General features: G+C 44.8%; 1 protein-coding gene across 2 annotated transcripts in view; it reads right to left on the reverse strand.

Annotated features, from left to right (window-relative positions):
* Positions 1 to 2,002: 2,002 nt before the first annotated feature.
* Positions 2,003 to 20,337, reverse strand: part of PLCL1 (phospholipase C like 1 (inactive)) — a 222,109-nt gene continuing 203,774 nt past the window's right edge. For both annotated transcript variants that reach the window (XM_067298893.1, XM_067298892.1), the window contains exon 6: positions 2,003 to 3,768. In XM_067298893.1, coding sequence (XP_067154994.1) covers positions 3,586 to 3,768 — 183 coding nt within the window. In that variant the 3' untranslated portion in view covers positions 2,003 to 3,585. The remainder of the gene's footprint in view (positions 3,769 to 20,337) is intronic.

Consider the following 20,337-nt stretch of genomic DNA (forward strand, 5'->3'; position numbering starts at 1 on the left):
CTGGTAAAAAACATCCCTACTGATTTAAGAATAGTTACATCTGCAAACAGCTGGACTAATTCAACCACGTTTCCCATGCCTCATGGCCAATTCCTCCATGTATATAAGATGCAAAAGCTAAGCGAAACCTTTGCATTCCTGCTCTTCCTCATAGGACCAGGTGTCTAATATAGGTGGAGGTCTCACTGCAGCCTCAGCCCAGTGAAGGTGCTGCCAGGGACTCTCTCTCAGCCACCTGCCTTATCCTGTCTCAGGAAGTCTGCAGCACCTGAACATCTTTGGGACAGCTGCCCCTCCACCACACTTGATCAAAGGTGCAGTTTAATAGGGGTCAGATACACAAGCACATGGACAACATCCTCGTCAGTGCTGGCAAAACTATGCCCCGAGGAGACGGGCAGGTCGCAGGCTCAGCCCCTCCTCACACACTCTGGCTCACCTGCACTCACCAGCGGTGGAGGACTTGGTGGGCGCTGGTGTTACAGGACAGCCTGAACGAAGTGCCTGGATGTTCTCAGGAAAGCACCAGTGCACTCAAAGAACTTCAGAAATTTGTAACTTAATCCATGTCTGGGAAGGAAAAAATAATTAGTCATATTTTACAGATGAGAAAATAAAGGGGAAAATAAATACTGCAAAGATTTAGGAATTGGTGGCAGAGCTGGAACAAGAACCCAGACAGTTTCACTCCTCTGCTCCCTCCAGTAGAGATCTCTGCTCCAATCTGCTGAGAGCTCCTCTGACTTCTAGTTGCTAAAACACACTGAAGACAACTGCAAATACTTGTAACCCTTTCATGCCGTCACTTCCCCAAAAGAAATTGCTATAGGTATTATCTGTCCGTTCAGATGGGAGATCAGGCAAATAGTACCAGCGTGGAGCAGAAAGCAGGTTGTTATGTAACTGCAAGATACAGGCATGTCACGAATCCCTCCCCAAAAGGCCAGCAGTCTCCCATGTGTTGTTGCTGGCAATGCTGACTATGATTTTTCTATGCATCTTCTTGCAAGGCTGGATTTTATTACGCTGAGGCTGCAGGTCCTCTCTCGGTGCAGGAGGAAGTGTAAAGGCTGCTCCAGCCGCGGGTCGCAGGCACCAGTGCTAGGAGCGTTCCCAGCCGCTCTGGGTTCTCCAGCAGGCCTGAGGATTTCTCCTTCTTGTATTTCTGCACGGAAAGCAACGCACCATGAGCTTGGCATAGGACATGATATGATACTAAACACAGCATGAAAGGTGTGTGCCTGCACAGTAGGGGATTTCTGTCCAGCCATGGTCTTCTTGTTCTGCAAAAATGTACAGAGTGAGTGCTATGTGGTAGCTCCTCGCAACGGGAGCGCATAAAGTAAGTCCTTCTCTATAAAATTGTCTGTCTTTTTGTTTATAGCATCAGAGAAGGCAGAAAAACTGAAAAGCACTCTGTCCAGCAGTTTCTGTGCCGATGTAAGGATAGCCTTTTAGACTGAGAAAAATCAAACTATTTCTATGCTTAAATGAAACCACAAGAGGCAAGCCACTCATCCTGTTTGAGGCAACCTCTCCCTTCCGAGAGGAATGGTTTCTGAAGGCTGTGTGGTTCACAGCTGGTGGTGTTAGGTTAACACTTTCCATCCTCACTAACTGTAAGTGCTGTTTTCATGTAAACACACCCCATGATGAAATAAAGAATGTAACCTAGGAGGGCAAAATGTGATCATGCACACTCATAACATTGCTCCGGGCTCTATGTCTTGCCTGAAACACAAAGGACACCACTCCCCTACCTCAACAAAGAATAAATACACACCGATAATCTAATGGAGAGATAAACAGAGGATTTAGGACTGGATCTGAACAAGTATGGCAAATTCACTGAAGTAATATTTAAGGCACCTGACCTTTTCAATAATACAGTTCCTTTTAGAGCAGGACCTCTCACAAGCAACTTACCCAAACTCTAACACATTTTTGCCCAAGTCTCACTGGTTATCTTCTGGGTTAAATCACTTTAAAAACAAGGGTCAAAGTTGTTTCATAGCTTTACTCTCTCAGTAATGTGCAACATGAACATAATAGTGTTATTAGGAAGTCAAAAATAACTTAACACAGTAGCTATATAAGATTCTCCGATGGTCAAACTTTCAGCAATTACTTTTTGTTAAGTTCAGAAAATTAGCATATTTGTTAATCAAATTAATTTAAGAAGTAGCTTTTCAAAATAAAAGCAATGCTTTAAATAAATATAGTTTTTTTTATAAACATAAAACACTTAGTCCTGTTAAAGGTAACACAAATACTACACTTGAGCACAATACTTAAAAGAATGAAATGGACATTGTGAGCACACAAGCTGGACACTGGGATGGACAAGGATGCATTGCTTCGAGACGTTCTTGGTCTCCTTTCTACAGCAGCACAAAAAAGGCATCCAATTCTCAAAATTACCCCGAACATTTGATGTGTGTCAAGACATTTATAACTGCTGCACAAAAGTGCTAGTACCCTGTTTTTTTCCAAGCTATTTCTCTATACTACATCTTTAGCAGTTCTGCAGCCTTGCTTTGAATTTCTAGCCCAGCACAGTTCTCCCCTGCAACGAAAGGCGGCCAGATCCTGCTTGCTTTATCCAGCTGACTTCAATAGGATCACTAATCTGCGCAAGGCAAGCAAGATCTGACCTCTCACCAACCTTCCAACAAAGCCCACAGTTTGTGAAATCTGTAAAACCTTCCTTCAAATACTGGCCCTGCTGGGTGTTTCAGGTTTACCTGAAGCTCACCTTCTGAGCTGATGATCACTGAAGAATATTCACAGCTCTCATCATAACTAAAGGGCTGACTAGCTATGCTCATTACTACACAAGTTAAATGTGTATCAGCAAAGATGGTAGCTGTCCTGCAGATCTACAAGGTAGCAATGATTTTCTGGAATGAAATAAATTAGCTAGTTCTTATATTAGTACATATTATCTGGATGTATTCCAAAGATTAGTTTGCTAAAACTCAGTGAAATGTACATCTGAAATCTAATTATAATCTATCCAAAAATTCTGACCACTTAATATCTCATTTACTTTATTTTAATTGTTCATTAAAAATCATGTTCAGGATCTGCAGCAAACCACTGTTTTTGCCCTCACAAAAACAGTTGTTGGTGACATTTGTTGTTGGATTTTGTTTGTTTGTTTAAACAGCATAACAGTAATGTAACCTATAAGTTAAATGATAAAAGCTAGAGAATAAAATAAAGCACAAAATTGATACAAATACTCTCTATTTGTTTTGATCTTCAGAACGAACAGATCTCTTCAAAGATGACAAAGGAATAAATTAGCAAATGGCTAATGTAATGCATGAAAGGGCTTCTACAGGATTTGCATGTGCATACACACACACACGCACTCGCATACAAACAGCTTGGCTTCATTAGAAATCTCACTAACAGAGAGTTTAACTTAGATAAATTAACTACATTAAAATACTGACACTGTGAGAATTTTAATACTATCAACACCCTGCAGAGGGCATTACTGTGTGAATTTTTAAATGCTTTAAAAAAATAGTTTAGAGTTATTGAAATCTATGACAAATACGACAGCTCTGTCTTCTCTCACAGCCTCCCATTCTCATCCCCAGTGTCCTTCTCCTGTATCGCCTCCAGGCACCGCTTCGCCTTTGCATCCACGTGCCCGCTTCCAGCTCGGCTGAGTCCACATGACAAGCACGCCAGCTGGATCTGCTTCATGTTCTCCAGGGCCTCGTTCTTGGCGTTCTTCAAGAGGTCTCCTTGTCCCTGTGAACACAAAGACACGAGGACAAAGTTAGTGATCATACACACCACCCCAGACCACAGGTGAGACCACTGCTCTCATGGCCCTGAACCCTCCTGCACGGCTGGAGAAGACCTGGGGCCAGCCTGCAGGGAGCCAACATGGGGAGCCCAAGGGAGCCTGCAGTCAGGGGAAGGCCAGGCCACCAGCCACGGGGGCCTCAAAGCATGGCCACAGGCTGCAAGCTGCCCACAGGAGAAAGGCCTTCCTGCAGGTAGCCCAGAGCCCCTCAGTCAGGGCTAAGGTGAGGTGACTAAGAGGACATCAATCCAATTTGTAACTATCAGGAAAAATGTCGTACGAAAAATTTGTATTAATGAGTTCAGAAATGCCAAAATGAATATTTATGGAATATTGGTATCACAAATGCTTAAAGCAACAAGATTCTGCGACAAATACAAGCCAGAAGATGCTTCTCATTATTAAAATTCAGTGCCGCTAAGAACTTGAGCTGCTTTTCTCCTCATGTTACCTGAAGTACAGCTTCAAGTACATCACTGTATACAGCTGTTTATACACGTATTCAGAAGGAATACCTATGCTGACTGAAAATATTACATTTGCATCCATGCAACCTGCCTCGACCTCCTGCCTACCACAGATGCTCTGCAAGGTCTCAGAGGTCACAGATGTTACGGCAAGATCCCAGGCACACCAAAAGAGCGATGGACTGCAGACTCTCCTGCCATTTACAAAATGAACTAGCCACATTGGGGGAGTCAGCATGGCACCTTCCAGCAACTGGAGCATCTCTCAGCTCTGCCATTCCCCAAAAACAAGAGGAAGGATTTATCCCACATCGATGACCACAACTCCCTTTTTGCCAGCGCCTGGCACCGGACTTAGCACACAGCACCGCCTGAGTCCCTGTAAACAATGTTCTCAATGAAGAAACAATGGCAGCTTGCAAGTCCCTCAGCACTAGTAAACACCACGTGGGGAACAACGGCAGCCAGAGATGGCATCCCGCACCCAAGAACGTGATTGCATCATCTCCTGATGACATGAGTTTGTCCCTGCTGAACAATGTAAATCACCACAGATGCGAGGAATGCAAGTTAATGCTAGAATAACAAAAAGCATTGGGAGTCAGCGTGAAGCTGTGCAATTTGGTATGAAGCACTTTCGAAGAGATACGTATCTCAACAGCATGACAGTTATGGGAATACACAGACAAATAGCTTGGAATCCAGTGAGCAGACATGGTTTAGAAAAACAAAACAAGAATAAAATTATGCAGCGCATATTTCACATAGTTGTGATTTTGCTTTTAGGACAGAGGTTGAGTTTATGGTTAAAGGCAATAGGCTGGATTCAAGAGCTCCATCTCTGCCTGCAGCACTCCAGCCGCCTTGTCTGTAGATCGCATGGGAAGCATGCCAATACTGGAGCGGCAGGGACGATAAACCATAGCATAGCTAAAGAGACCGAAAAGCAGTATCATTAATGACACAATCATGTTATCAGAAAAGGTGGTAGATTCTTCTTCATGCTGGGCTGGTTCTTTCTTCCCTGCCCGCACAGGACTGGAGACATCGAAGGCTGCACCAACCAGCAGACAAAATCAGTGTGATCATGCTTTACACCCTTAACTTCTGAGTCAAAAATTGGCACTAGGTAATCAAGCACAAGAATGGAAAAATCCCCTTAGCACAACAAGTAACTCAAAATAGATGTTCCTACAGCACCAGGAACAACTAAGCCCGAAACCTGCAAGAGCTACTGCAATAAAGATGAAATAATGCTGCTGACCGTGAGGACCCCCCCCACCCTTGCTGCCAAGTACCCCAGAAGTACCCAGTTTCCCCTTAGCTGGGCCTGGTTTCCCCTTAGCTGGGGTTTTCCCCTTAGCTTAGAAGTGTTCTGTGGAAACACATCCTGCTGCTCGTGTGCCACACATGGAGGAGGAGTATTCCCTGTCACGCAGCAGTGGCACAAGATGGATACTGCTCCATAGCTGACACAAGAGTCTCAGTTGAATCTATGTCACCCTCCTTGTTTTTTCTTCTCAGGTGAGGGCAAAGCATGGGAATCTTTCTCAGGGTGGCCCATAAACTGAGTCTTTGGTTAGGGTCTCTCTAAGAGACTCATTTAAGGAAAGCTACTTGGGATTTGATACACCCTCGTTTGGAGGATGAGAGGCTGAGTCTGCCCTCCAAGACTGGCACCCAAGAAGCCAAGGTACTTCACACCCAATGTGACAGTGCTGAGCCATCAGCTCATTCCCTTATGCATATTCTAATTTCACATTTAAATAACCAGGCAATTCAAACAGATTATAGGGAGCAGGTTTAGTCTGCGGCAATGCATGACACATCTTCTGGTTTCAAGAGCAAAACCACACTTCCTTAGCATACTTCCAGTATTTTGAAGACATTCTTATTTTACACTGTTTCTAAAAATGGAAGTGGACTTATCAAAATAGAGTGTAATTCCATTCATGTGCAGACCAATTGATCTATGTCTTAGTTTCCTTGTATTTTTTTATTTTTAAACAGCTGGTTCATTTGAGCAAGCTGAAGGAGCAAAAATGATTTTCAATCATCTGTCACAAGAAAATTAATGGCAAACCAACCCCCAGTGACAGAACTGTCATAATTCTAGAAACACTATAAAAAATATCTGTGGGCATGCTCTGTTTGAAAAGCCATCTGTTTGCTTTGAAAAACTGGCTGTGAGCATAATTCACTTAAGAAAAATGTCAGCAAAATTGTGTCAATGCCTTAGCAAACTAAATACTGGATAGAATCTGGAGTAAACTTTAGCAGTATGATTACACTGAAGCAACCTTCATATATCCCAGTCATTGTGAAAATTGCCATGCAGAGAACAATCCACCTGCTCTTACAAACAAAGCATCTCTCTTTCAGACAAAGAGCCATCACATTGGTCCATTCCAGCATCTATCCATTTATCTTCCTTCTGCTATTGATATCATCAGCCTTTCTGAAAATAAATACTTGTGAAAAAGTTTAAACTCAACATTTGGCAGGACACTAAATTAAGCCAAGAGATTAATCAAGTGTTGTACTTGAAAAACTGATCAAGAGGCATACTTTAATTTAGAGTTAGGGAATATTAAATGTCAGGTTTCACACACCTGACTACTACTAACCATGCAACTTCCACATGAATTAATATTATCATACAAATAATACAGCTTGTCAAGTAAGGGTAAGATTATGATTTAAGCCTTTACCTTGACAGGCTATTACTACTTAGAATACAGGAATTATTTGACATGGCTTTAAATATTGCTCAGTCTTAGTGACACTCCAGGAAGGCTTTAAGAAGGATAAGAATAGTTCTAGACAGACATTGGCAACGGCCAGAGATGGGAAGAATTCTGTATGTTGTTTTTTATTATTTATAATTTTTGCAAAATCAAACCAGAACTTATGAGGCAAGTCCACAGCTCAGTATATTCAACAACCCAGACCCCAAGGTCATGGAAATGAGAGGAAGAGGTGATTTAGGTAAGCAGCTCCATTTTGTGCTGGGTTCCACTATACATTTTTATACATGGTGCATATATATATTTCTACATAAATATATAGGTATGTGTAAGTATACTAATAATTACTATTTCTATTCCTGTGTTTTCTAGGAAATAACCCTTGACATTTATTTAATGATGCTTTGCTTTTTCTGAGCACCCACGACTACCAGTGACTCAGGCCATCACCAGCGGAGCTAAGAAACCCCCAGACTCAGCAGCCGCCTCCATCAGCGTTAGGCAGGCGGCAGCAGGATCTTTAAAGCCCACAGCTCAGCCTCTTCAGGGATGAACTGCACTGAAAGGCAAGGAGATTGCCCAGTACAAAAGCCTTTCTTTACTACCAGTGAAGGGGAAAACCCCATGTTGAGCAATAGGGTCTTTCCACCTTTCAAAGCTGACCATGTCTTCAGGCAGGCTCTAATACTGCCGCTAAGGCCATTTTGTAATCGGCCGCTTGTGAAGGCAGACGAGTGCTTATCTCTTGGCAGACACCTTCTCTGACAGCATATAATGGGAGCTCTCCTCCTAATTCCTCAGGGACTGCATAAACAAACAGTAAATAAAAGATTTGAGAGATCTGAATTTCTCCCCTTCTGCCTGAACCACATCATGATATTACTTTTTTTTTTTTTTAAACTTTTTCTCAGGGAAACAAGCTTTTATATTATTATTTAACATCACAGTAAAATCATCACCCCAGAACCCATGAATGGTTGGCTGAAAAAGCCAGGCGCAACCAAATAAAAGAAACAGAAGCACCGCGTCTCTTCACATTGCCAGATGTTTACGTTTCAGATGTAACACAGGTAAAATAACGGCATGGGATAATCAGCGCTGAGTGACTCTGGAAAGCAAAGTGCTGGGGAACCATTGTGATATTCAGATAATCTCTGTGGAGACTGCATTTACAGCAAGGGGTGCATTTTCAAAGTATCATAGTGGGAATTTAATTCTATTTAATATTAATAGGGGAGGCACACAATTAAATGGTCACACATTGCTTTGAAAATGTAATCACAGAATCACAGAATCGCTGAGGTTGGAAGGGACCTCTGGAGATCATCTAGTCCAATCCCCCTGCTCAAGCAGGGGCACCTAGAGCACATTGCACAGGATTGCATCCAGGCGGCTTTTGAATATCTCCAGAGAAGGAGACTCCACCACCTCTCTGGGCAACCTCTTCCAGTGCTCTGTCACCCTCACAGTGAAAAAGTTTTTCCTCATGTTCAGATGGAAGTGTCTGTGTTTCAGTTTGTGCCCGTTGCCTCACGTCCTGTCGCTCGGCACCACTGAAAAGAGTCTGGCCCCATCCTCTCGACACCCTCCCTTCAGATACTTGTACACGTTAATAAGATCTCCTCTCAGCCTTCTCTTCTCCAGGCTGAACAGTCCCAGTGCTCTCAGTCTTTCCTCATAAGAGAGATACTCCAGTCCCTTAATCATCTTTGTAGTCCTTCGCTGGACTTGCTCCAGCAGTGCCACATCCCTCTTGTACTGGGGAGCCCAGAACTGGACACAGTACTCCAGATGGGGCCTCACCAGGGCTGAGTAGAGGGGGAGAATCACCTCCCTCCACCTGCTGGCAACACTCTTCCTGATGCACCCCACGATACCATTGGCCTTCTTGGCCACAAGGGCACATTGCTGCCTCATGCTTAACTTGGTGTCCACCAGCACTCCCAGGTCCTTCTCCGCAGAGCTGCTTTCCAGCAGGTCAACCCCCAACCTGGACTGGTGCTGGGGGTTATTCCTCCCCAGGTGCAGGACCCTGCACTTGCCTTTGTTGAACTTCATGAGGTTCCTCTCCGCCCACCTCTCCAGCCTGTCCAAGTCTCTCTGAATGGCAGCACAGCCCTCTGGCGTATCAGCCACTCCTCCCAGTTTTGTATCATCAGCAAACTTGCTGAGGGTGCACTCTGTCCCTTCATCCAGGTCATTGATGAAGAAGTTGAACAAGACTGGACCCGGTACTGACCCCTGGGGGACACTGCTAGCTACAGGCCTCCAACTAGACTCTGCACCGCTGATCACAACTCTCTGAGCTCTACCATTCAGCCAGTTCTCAATCCACCTCACTGTCCACTCATCTAACCCACACTTCCCACACTTCCTGAGCTTGTCTATGAGGATGCTATGGGAGACAGTGTCAAAAGTCTTGCTGAAGTCTAGGTAGACAACATCCACTGCTCTCCCCTCACCTACCCAGCCGGTCATTCCATCAGAGAAGGCTATCAGATTGGTTAGGCATGATTTCCCCTTGGTGAAGCCATGCTGACTACTCCTGATCACCTTCTTGTCCTCCACATGCTTGGAGATGGCCTCCAGCATGAGCTGCTCCATCACCTTTCCAGGGAGCGAGCTGAGGCTGACTGGCCTGTAGTTCCCTGGGTCCTCCTTCTTGCCCTTTTTGAAGACTGCGGTGACATTGGCTTTCTTCCAGTCCTCAGGCACCTCTCCTGTTCTCCATGACCTTTCAAAGATGATGGAGACTGGCTTAGCAATGACATCCGCCAGCTCCCTCAGCACTCGTGGGTGCATCCCAGCGGGGCCCATGGATTTGTGGGTGTCAAGTTTGCTTAAATGATCTCTAACCCGACCCTCCTCCACCAAGGGAAAGTCTTCCGTCCTCCAGACTTTCTCTCTTGCCTCCAGGGTCTGGGGTTCCTGAGGGCTGGCCTGACCAGTAAAGACTGAAGCAAAGAAGGCATTCAGTAACTCTGCCTTCTCTGCATCCTTTGGCACCAGGGCACCCACCCCATTCAGCAAAGGGCCCACATTTTCCCTAGTCTTCCTTTTGCTACTGAGGTATTTGAAGAAGCCCTTCTTGCTGTCCCTGACATCTCTAGCCAGATTTAATTCCAAACGGGCCTTAGCCTTCCTCGTCGCATCCCTGCATACTCTGACAACGTTCCTATATTCCTCCCAAGTGGCCTGTCCCCCTTTCCACTTTCTGTAGACTTCCTTCTTCTGTCTGAGTTTTGCCAGGAGCTCCTTGCTCATCCATGCAGGTCTCCTACCTCCTTTGCTTGACTTCCTCCGCATAGGGATGCGCCGCTCTTGAGCCTGGAGGAGGTGATGTTTGAATATTAACCAGCTCTCTTGAACGCCCCTTCCTTCTAGGGCCCTAACCCATGGGATTCCTCCATGCAGGTCCCTGAAGAGGCCAAAGTTTGCTCTCCTGAACTCCAGGGTTGCGATCCTACTTCTTGCCCTGCTTCCTCCTCGCAGGATCCTGAACTCCACCATCTCGGGGTCACTGCAGCCAAGGCTGCCCCCGACCTTCACATCTTCCACCAGTCCTTCTTTGTTTGTTAGTACGAGGTCCAGCAGCACACCTCTCCTTGTTGGCTCCTCCACCACCTGTGTCAAGAAGTTGTCACCAATGCTCTGCAGGAACCTCCGGCACTCTTTGTGCCTAGCTGTGTTGTCTTTCCAGCAGATATCAGGGTGGTTGAAGTCCCCCATGAGAACCAGGGCCTGGGATCGTGAGGCTACTTCCAGCTGTCTGGAGGAAGTCGATGAGACCTTCTATTCCTGATCAGGTCGCCTGTAGTAAACACCCACAACAGTGTCACCCATGCTAGCCTGCCCTTTAATCCTTACCCAGAAGCTCTCGACTCGCTCTTCATCCACCCCTAGGCACAGCTCAATACATTCCAGTTGCTCTCTCACATAAAGAGCAACTCCACCACCTCGCTTTCCTGGCCTGTCTTTCCTAAAAAGCACGTAGCCATCCATGACAGCACTCCAGTCATGCGAGCTATCCCACCATGTCTCTGTAATAGCAATGAGATCATGGCCCTGCGACCGCACACGCATCTCTAGTTCTTCCTGTTTGCTCCCCATGCTGCGTGCGTTGGTGTACAGGCATTTCAGAGAGGGGAATTGAGCATGCAGGTTTCCCAGGAGGGGTAAAAGAGGGTCCTCCATAGCCACATCCCATGCGCACTTCCCCGGCTGCATTCACCTGCTGGAGGCATCCTGACTTGAGCAGTCTTTTGCCAACTACCCTGGCACTATAACTCTCCCCTTCCCCCGTCTTTCCTAGTTTAAAGCCCTCCTTACCAGGTTGGCCAACCTGTTGGCAATGACACACGTGCCCCGCTTAGTGAGGTGGATCCCATCTCTCCCCAGCAGTTGTCCATCTTCAAACAGGGTCCCATGGTCGTAGAAACCAAAACCCTGTTGCCAACACCAGCGGCGCAGCCAGTCGTTAACCTGGAAAGTCCATCTCCTCCTCCTCTCATCCATCCCCCTCACTGGCAGGATTGAGGAGAAGATGACCTGGGCTCCCAGACCCTTGACCACCATCCCCAGAGCTCTGAAATCCTGCTTGATGGTCTCCAGTTTGCCCTTGGTGTCATTGGCGCCCACATGGAAGAGCAGTAGTGGGTAATAGTCCAAAGCATGGACGAGCCTTGGCAGTCTTTCCATGACGTCTCTCACACGAGCCCCTGGCAGGCAACAAACCTCTCTAGACATGAGGTCTGGTCGGCAGATAGGTGCCTCCGTCACCTGCAGCAGGGAGTCCCCCACAACAATCACCCGCTGCTTCTTCTGGGCGTTCTGGCAAGGCACAGGGTCTGTTGTCCCAGTTACTCCCCTTGCAGCCATGCCCATCTCCTCCTCATCCTGGAATCCTCAGGAGGAAATCATTAATAAAATAATACAACTGCTATGTTAAATTTATCACAAAAAGCAGATACTTTTCCATGCCTTCTTCAAAGTTAAATGTAACAAAGATTTGATATGAATTTGATTGTGATGTATACAAGTTTCAGAACACAGTACTGAAAATGTACTGAGTATTCCTTTATCAGTGCAGACTTTTAAAAAATCCTTTTCATGTATATCGTTTGTCAAGAGATTTACTTTATTCTCTGTGATACAGACCATAATGCACATTAGCACAAAAAAATTACTACAGACAAAAACTGTACAAAAAGTATATAATCCCTTTGCACACAGTAAAACATAAGGGAGTGTGAAAATGAGTTACTCCAGAGGAGAAAGAGAAGGAGGAGGCAAATACTACTTGCCAAGTTTGTTATAGCTGTATAGGAGAAATTCACTTCCTAGCAAAAGAAACAAAAGAAAGGACACAAACATAAAAGATTGCTTTTAAATGACACTTACTGATGTATCATTTAAGGTCGGGGGTTTTGGGGGTAGTTCCCCCCCACATGCAATTATGATCCAAATACAACAGCTTGTTTCTACCTGGCTGAAACCAGCAAGAGTTTTGCTGCTGAGTAATTTAGGAGATCCAACCGAATCCTTGCTTGGGCTTGAGTCACCACAGTTGCTCAGTATGTGCTTATAATTTCAGACTTCTGTCAGTGTGTTACTGACAGCTAGAGACCGTCTCTCCCGCCTCCCAAAGCAGGGTCTGGCAAACATTTGCAAAAAGAAAATGGAACTGAGAAACAATTAAATCACACAAGAGAATGGATCTCAAACATATGAAAAAAAATATCCATCCAGCGAAAGGCAGCTACTCTTATATGAAGCGTTACATCTCTAAGCAAGAACAGGAAAGGGAGACTATTATGGAAGAGATTGCTTTCCGTGGTTTTGTTTGACACAAGGTTAGATTATAAAAATAAGGTGAACATAGGTTTTCAGATGAGCTGTAAAGTTGAAAGAAAGGTTGTTTCAAGCAATGAGGTCAAAAGCTCTAGAGCTGGTCTGCTCAAACCATACAGCCAGCAGCTAGGACACCTAGGACAGCAAGGGCAATTTAAAAAAGCTGCTGGGGCCTCTCCTACCTCTGGAAAAATGTGACAGCAGAGAACAGCAGATGAGGCCATGACTTCAGCCTTGTCGCACTGCTGTCACACCCCCAGAGCTGGCTCTTCATACCAACAAGATGGAGCATCACAGGGTGCCTTCCAGTAGAGAGTGGGGGATAGCAAGTGGGGCAAATGATGGTGATTGGCGTTGAGATGGGGTTTTAGTAGCTCACACTTTATCCAGAACAGCTGGTTTGAGGAATTTTTAGGAGTTAGGAAAAATGCTCCTGTGGTGGATATAGATGCCAGAGAGAAAAATGGGCAGGAGGAAGAAGAGCTAACAGTAATAATTTCAGGTAACTACATGCGCTAGTTGTAGATACAAGTGCATGCTACGGGATTATTTAAAATCTTTTAATTATGCACGCAACAGCACTCCCTTGAATGAGGGACTAGTAATTAGCTGCTTTCTGAAAGGCACCACAGCATAACCGGATCTTGAGAGGGCTCTGATGGGAACCCAGCAGAAGGAAGCTCTGCCCAGGGTAAAAGGCAGATTTACACTTCAGGAGCAAGAGTGAGAACAGTCACAGCAGAGAAGCATCTCCTCACTCCCAATGACAAGGCATCAAGTTGAGACCCCGTTTTCCCGTTTGATGATTATTTACAGGCACACTTGCTCATAGGACAGAGGTGATGCTCAAGACTCCAGGACAACACTTCTCTTAGGAACATGTCTGTACCTAAACCAGATAATTCCTCACTTCATCTTTTCACTGTTTCTTTCATGAACCTGCAGGACGGATGTTGATTCCACGCTTTCCTATCGGTGTCTCGGCACACAGGGGCTAAGGGGGTTCAGAGAGTGAAAACCAGCTCAAGCTCGTTTCCCCAGGAAAAACGCCCAGAGCGTGGCACTGGCCTTAGCTGCACTTATTTCCCAATTGTTTTACTACTTACATAGGGGAAAAAAAGTTCTATTCACACGAGTCTTGGAAATGAAACCACACTTGCAAGCAACACTAGTACCCACACATTTGCCAAGACACACAGCAGTGAGACTGACATATCTCAATCAGCATCCTCCTGCTTAACTTAGCGACAACTCCTAGGTGAAGAGCTAACAAGTAACTATCTTTGACAACACTGTGTTTACAAAGCAGTCTCTTTTCTAGTGCATTCAACTGTAAGAACCAAAGAATAACTCCAGCATTGTTCCGTGTGTTCGGTAAAACTCACACGGAAACTCCAGAGCAACCTGAATGGGAGCTCCCTGTTCAAAATCAGAAATGACTCTCAACAGTTTAAGTGAAATCAAGCAGGAATGTGGATGATGACCCCTCTGCAGGGCCTGTTCAGGCCCCAGTTCGACCCATGTGTTCAGCAGGTTCCAGTGTGTTAGTCAAGCCCTCTTCAGCTTGGGATGGATTTCTGCAGTCACAGTAGGTGCTGAGTTACCACAGCAAGGGGCACAGGTGATGTCATAAAAATAAAAAGTAAAAGAATAAATAAATAATAGAATAAATAAAGGCATGAATGTTGGACTGAACACTGGACGGGTTGTCCAGAGGGGTTGTGGAGTCCACATCCTTGGAGATGCTCAAAACCCCATGGGACACGGTCCTGAGCAACCTGCTCTAGGTGACCCTGCTTGAGCAGGGGGGTTGGACCACATGATCTCCAGAGGTCCCTTCCAACCCCAACTACTCTGTGATTCTGAATAAACAGATCAATAAATAAATAAATAATGAATAAAAATGGCCCTGACTTGCAATGCAGATTAAATCTAGACCTCATTCACAGCTCTAGTCTGATGTCTGATCATGGCTACAAGCTGGACTACTATGTTAACATATGCAACTGTTTTGCAAATGTAGACTTGTACTCTAACCCAGGGATGGAGCCTGATGCTAACATTGCAAATGTGGTGCAAGTATTAAGAACAAAATACAACCTGAAAACCAGTTTTATCTGGTTTTAACTACTTACATTTAAAATCCCAAATTAGACCCCTCTGCCGGTTGCTCATTATCAGGCAGTTCTCATGTGAACCCAAAGAGTTTTAACTGATTCTACCTGCAATTACAGTCTTACTCTAAAGGTCTGGATTGGAGATAATGATTAGACAGATCTACTAAAGCATTCAGAATTAGTCTGGATAATTTTATAGCAGGCTAGTGACCGTTCATTGTACAGCCAACCGGTCATCCCAGAGCACATGGCAGCGAAGTGAGCAGTTGGAAAGAGAGGACGCCAGCTGTCCATGCTGGTGTGGCACCCTCTGAAATCACCCATGGCAATTTTCACCTCCTTTTCCAGCTGCTGGGAAGGTGCAATTAAAAATATAAGTGACTGTGCTGGATACTGAGATTACCCTAGGCAAGGCTCAATGGTTTACTCCAAATCCGCCAACCCCCCATTTATATCTTCCAGAACTGCACAACACAGCCAAAACCAGACTTTGAAGGCGGCCTGAGAAGCGGAAATTGGCGAAACACCTCTGTGATATAAGGAGAACCTCAAAGATAACCATGCAATTAGCAAAAGAGCAAACCTTAAGAAAACTGATTCTGGCTGCTGGCCTTCCCAATGCGAGTATTTCACTACCTTGTGCAGCCATCGCAACTTAGGAAAGACTGTCTGTATTTGCAATTCCCTTATATGATTTGCCTAATGAAATAAAGGAGAAAGACATATGTGGCCAACACTCTGTGGAACAGTCAAATGCCCTCCCAAACCCTACTGGCCCTAGACCAAAGTTTGAGAAGAAATTAAGATCAAGCATTTCCTTGAATAACTAAGTGGTAAAAGCAATCATGCTGTAGCATTCCCTATTGATCCTTAAACAGAGCTCTCTACTGAAATCTATGGGCTCTTGCAAATCAATGGCACTACACAGCTACTAATCTATTCCCTCAAGCAGGCATTTTACGTATAAAAAGAGTGGGCTTTTATTTTCATTTTTTAAAATGCCTCTTGTTTCTCTCTCATCTGGGCATTTAAATTAAATTACCTTATATCAGGCTGTCAAGAGCAATGAAAGTGAACATTGACTGTCTGTAACTGTGCTGCAGCAGGAATTTGCTTTCAGAAGTAATGGTATTAATTCGATGTTAGCAATGTGCTGAGCGGTTCAGCTTGTTGTGCATCTCGGAGGTATTGCATCTAGCAGATAGTGTGCGAGCACAGACACAAATGTATGGACTCTCACTGTCAACCCCTCTACACCAGGAGGCTGCCTCTTTTCCGGTGATAAGTTTGAGATCAAAGGGTTGGCTGGAAGCCCAGGAATGCATCAGTCAATACTAAGAGAACCCCATATTGTGGAAGAAATCATGCCATTATTTATTTTCAGTACACAGTCATGGGATGGAAGTCAAAACTGTATGCCCAGGCATTTGTTAGTCCTCCTCCGGTCACAAAACCCAACTCTCCCACATATTCCAGTACCAGCTGGTAAATCCAGTAAAGGCCAGAGAGCCCCAGCAAAAACAAAACAAGGGGAAGAAAATGAGGCAGAAAGGGCAAACTTTTCTTGCATTTCACTTTTCTGAGCAGGAGGACCAGTTGCAGAAAAAGATATGCTTTGCAGCTCACAAAACACCTGTGCAAAGCAATCCATGAGCAAAGGAATTGGCCGGGGATAGCCAGCCCTCCTCCGCTCCCTCCACACCTCTGCACTGCTTCCCCGTTTACAGCCTCTCAGGCTGCGCACCACACAGCTAACAGCAGAAACTGTGTCTTTAATCACAAATGTTGACAGCAAAACGTCTGCTAAGTTCATCAGAAACTGGGAAAGCTTTAGTGACCATCTCAGATCTTTTTTCCTTTTTTTTTAAACAGTAGCACAAACACTCACTAGGGAAAAAGTGGGTGCTCCAAGTAGCAACACAGTGCTGTGTAATTAAAGTCGGGAAGTGGTGGATATGTTGAAGAGATTATGCAAAGCATAGAGCATACTCACAAAGCGGTTGTTCCTATATAAAACTCCAAACTCTCTGATTGTCTCTGAGTATCTGCTTGGCATAAACACTAATTTCTTAGCAACTATATAGTATGCAAATCCTCATACTGTGGTGGCTGGCACTCATCACCAGCTAACTGGAGCGCAGAAATTTGCAGAACCCGTCCGAGTTTCCCATTTCTACATAGTGGATATGTCAGTCCCTCTAGTTTGGCTGCTCTCCTCCCTCCATCTCAGTTGCTTTGGGCAGTCAGTTTCTAACCTGTTCACAAGCAACAGAGACCAGAAACAGCTGTATGCTGATGCAGAAAGCTTTAAGCTGAGACAAAAAATGCCAAATCATGTGAAAGGAGAGTGAAAAGAAGAAAAAGCTGTCAAACTGCTTGGAGGGAAGAGGTTTTTAAAAGATATCCAAGTAAATGCTCTGATCCACCTCATCTCTGTCAGCTCAAATTCTGGTCCTGCTGAAGGCAAAGGCAGGTTTGCCAGGGACCGCAGCAAAAGCAGAACTGAGCCGTTTTCTCTGCTCAAATTACCTCCACCAGAGGTCAAAAAGGCTCTTGTCTGCACAACAACTGTGAGACCTGTGTGCTAACAGGCTTGTTTACCTTGGGAGAATCCCAGCTTCTCCTTCCCCATGCAGATGTAAAATTAAATACAAACAAGAACAGATAAGGTTATTTTTATAAGAAGCATGCTGACCCAGGAGGCAGAGAGCTACTGAAAGGAGGCAACTGTGAGAGAAGAGGAAAATGAAGAAGGGTCAGAAACAAGCATGATCAAATGTGAGAACTTTCCATGAAACATAAAAATGGAGAGACAAAGCAAACTAAGTGAACCAAGCACAAAAATAAATAGTCAAGGAGGGGCACCATAGCATTCATTTACATATTCATTCCCCCAAAAACATCAGTGCAGAAAAATGAACAAGCATAATTTCCAACTTGCTACAATGCCATGCCACAGAAAATGAGAGGCTTTTTAGCAAAATTCAGCTTGGTTTTTAATTCTGGTACAGAGGGCCCTAGTAGTGTCTCCACATCTCTCTCAACTTGTGAGGGTTGGAGAGAAGGTTATACTGGGGGAATTATATATTACCCAACTTCAGAGCAGAGTCACCTCTTGAAGTTAAAGGGTTCCTCTCCTGATGCTACTCTGCAGCCTCTGGACACAAGCCATCTATCTCTGCCTGCTCAATTGAGCCCCTCAGTCTGAGCTGTGCAACTCCCACCACCTTCCTCACCATTTGAAAATGCAAACCCAAGCTAGTGAACATGAATTCATGGCCCCAAGGACACATCATTCAAGTATCTCATCTGAATTTTGTTCAACAAAGTAAAGCATATGATTAGATTATGGACCTCAGTTGAATACTACACTGCACTTATTACAGGTTCCTAAACAGGAGTGCAGGCTCTCTATCTCATAAATGAAGGTAACAAGGGCATCCAGGGTATGCTCAGGACAGCTAGCTTTGGGAATGCTCTTTGGAGTATTCCACCTCCCTGTGTTACCCATGAAGACAGCCTGGAGAAGTCAGAACCAAGACAAAGTTCAGGTGCCTGAAGTCAGGGATCTGAACCCAACTTCCAGTTTGCTTTAGATAAAAGATTGCAAGATTTAGAGAACCTCCTCCTCCTCTATTTAAATAATTCTGCAAGGACTCCTTAGTGATCTATCTCTTGCGCGGTTGGTCAGAGGAGCTTTTCTGGATTTACACCAATGGGCCTTCCAGGTGAAGGGATTCCCATGCTGCAGGGCCTCCAAAACATCCCGAAGGAGACTGCAGAAATATATGCATTTTTCAGGTGCTTCTCATTGCCTTTATCCAGCTCATTTCCTCTCCATTGCTCTCATTGCTAAAGAGCAGGAGTCCAGGCGACACCAAGTGAGAACATGCAGAACACTTAACTGTAATTATTGTCGTTCTCTGTTCTGTCAAACTGGAACAAATCACAGTATTTCGGAAAGGTTCCCCCTGTCAATACGGGATCTGTTTCAGATCTGTAACATGGAGAATCACGGAGGAAAAACTTCTATACAAGCCTTTTTAATTTACTCCTGTAAGTCTGACTGCTACATCTTTTTAGTCTGTTCTCTCTCACATACACAGCATATCTGACATAAGCAATGCCATCTTTTACTTTTCGTGATCTAAAAATAAACAGAACCACAGCACAGCAATAGAATCTTTTTTTTTGGTCTCAGCTTCTGTTATCCCTAAACAGACCCAAGCTATACCTGGGGAAGTGACCCATAAGGAGAAGGAATCACCTTTGGCTCCTCCAGGGTTCATCTCCTTGCACCTTATTTCACGTGACCCAGTTAGAAGACAACTGTAGTTGTCAAGGATACGACATACAAGATCGCAATTTCTTGCTCAATTGTTTATACAGTAAAGCTGAGTTCAGACGTGAGCACTTCATCCTTTGATTCCTCCAGCTACTGTCCCACAGCTGCTGTGCAAATTCCTCTGAACACCTGCCATAGATAGGACTTACGGGATCCACCAGGGTAGCTGGGGAAGAATAACTGCAAAGCAAATGCTTGGTCTTGCTGAACACGTAGAACTCCTGTTTAATGCAGTTTGTGGCCTTCAACTAACTGTCCAAGCCCTCCCTGGAGATCCATATTGCCAATAATCATATACGTTAACATAGAAGTCTTTACTCAGCAGACTGCTATAGCTGGTGATTCCAGACTACAAAAATGAATCAATATTGCCACTGAACTAAAAAGTATTTTATTTCTTTAACCACAGACCTCAGAATGTGTTAGTGTGGATGAACATTTTCTCATTTTTATGTAAAGAGGCAGGAAATGGAAGTTTGGCTAATACATGAAATGGGAAAGGTCCCACAAGCAAATCACTGCCTGCTGAATTCAGAATTCTCCTCTCCGGACTCCTATATTCACACAGGTGTAGAAAACATCAGAAAGGTTCTTGGTAGCAATTGTACTGTACACATCCCTATAAAGGCAGAGGGAATTTTTCTGTATGATTGTGGGGCAGAGGGGAAGGAAGGGGAGGACTTGTCATTCACAAAGAGATGCCAGAGAGAGGCAGAGAGTTTCATCTGAACAGGAACAGACACCACTTCTGGGGTGGTGAAGCAGATCCACAGGTTACCAACTTAACAACAGTTACATTTGCGAGCAATCACCCAGAGAGATCCACAGGCACGTCACAGCAATATATAAGAATGGGATCAAGAACAAAAGCCCAAGTCCCCCAGGAGACACAGGAGGGAGGCAGAGGGTCTCCTCCGAAGGATGCACCAGTGGGGCCATCTGGACAGGGGAGAACGAAGAGAAGATGGTCACAGAAGCTTAAGGC

This window comes from Apteryx mantelli, chromosome 6, assembly GCF_036417845.1.
Source record: "Apteryx mantelli isolate bAptMan1 chromosome 6, bAptMan1.hap1, whole genome shotgun sequence".
NCBI lineage: Eukaryota > Metazoa > Chordata > Aves > Apterygiformes > Apterygidae > Apteryx > Apteryx mantelli.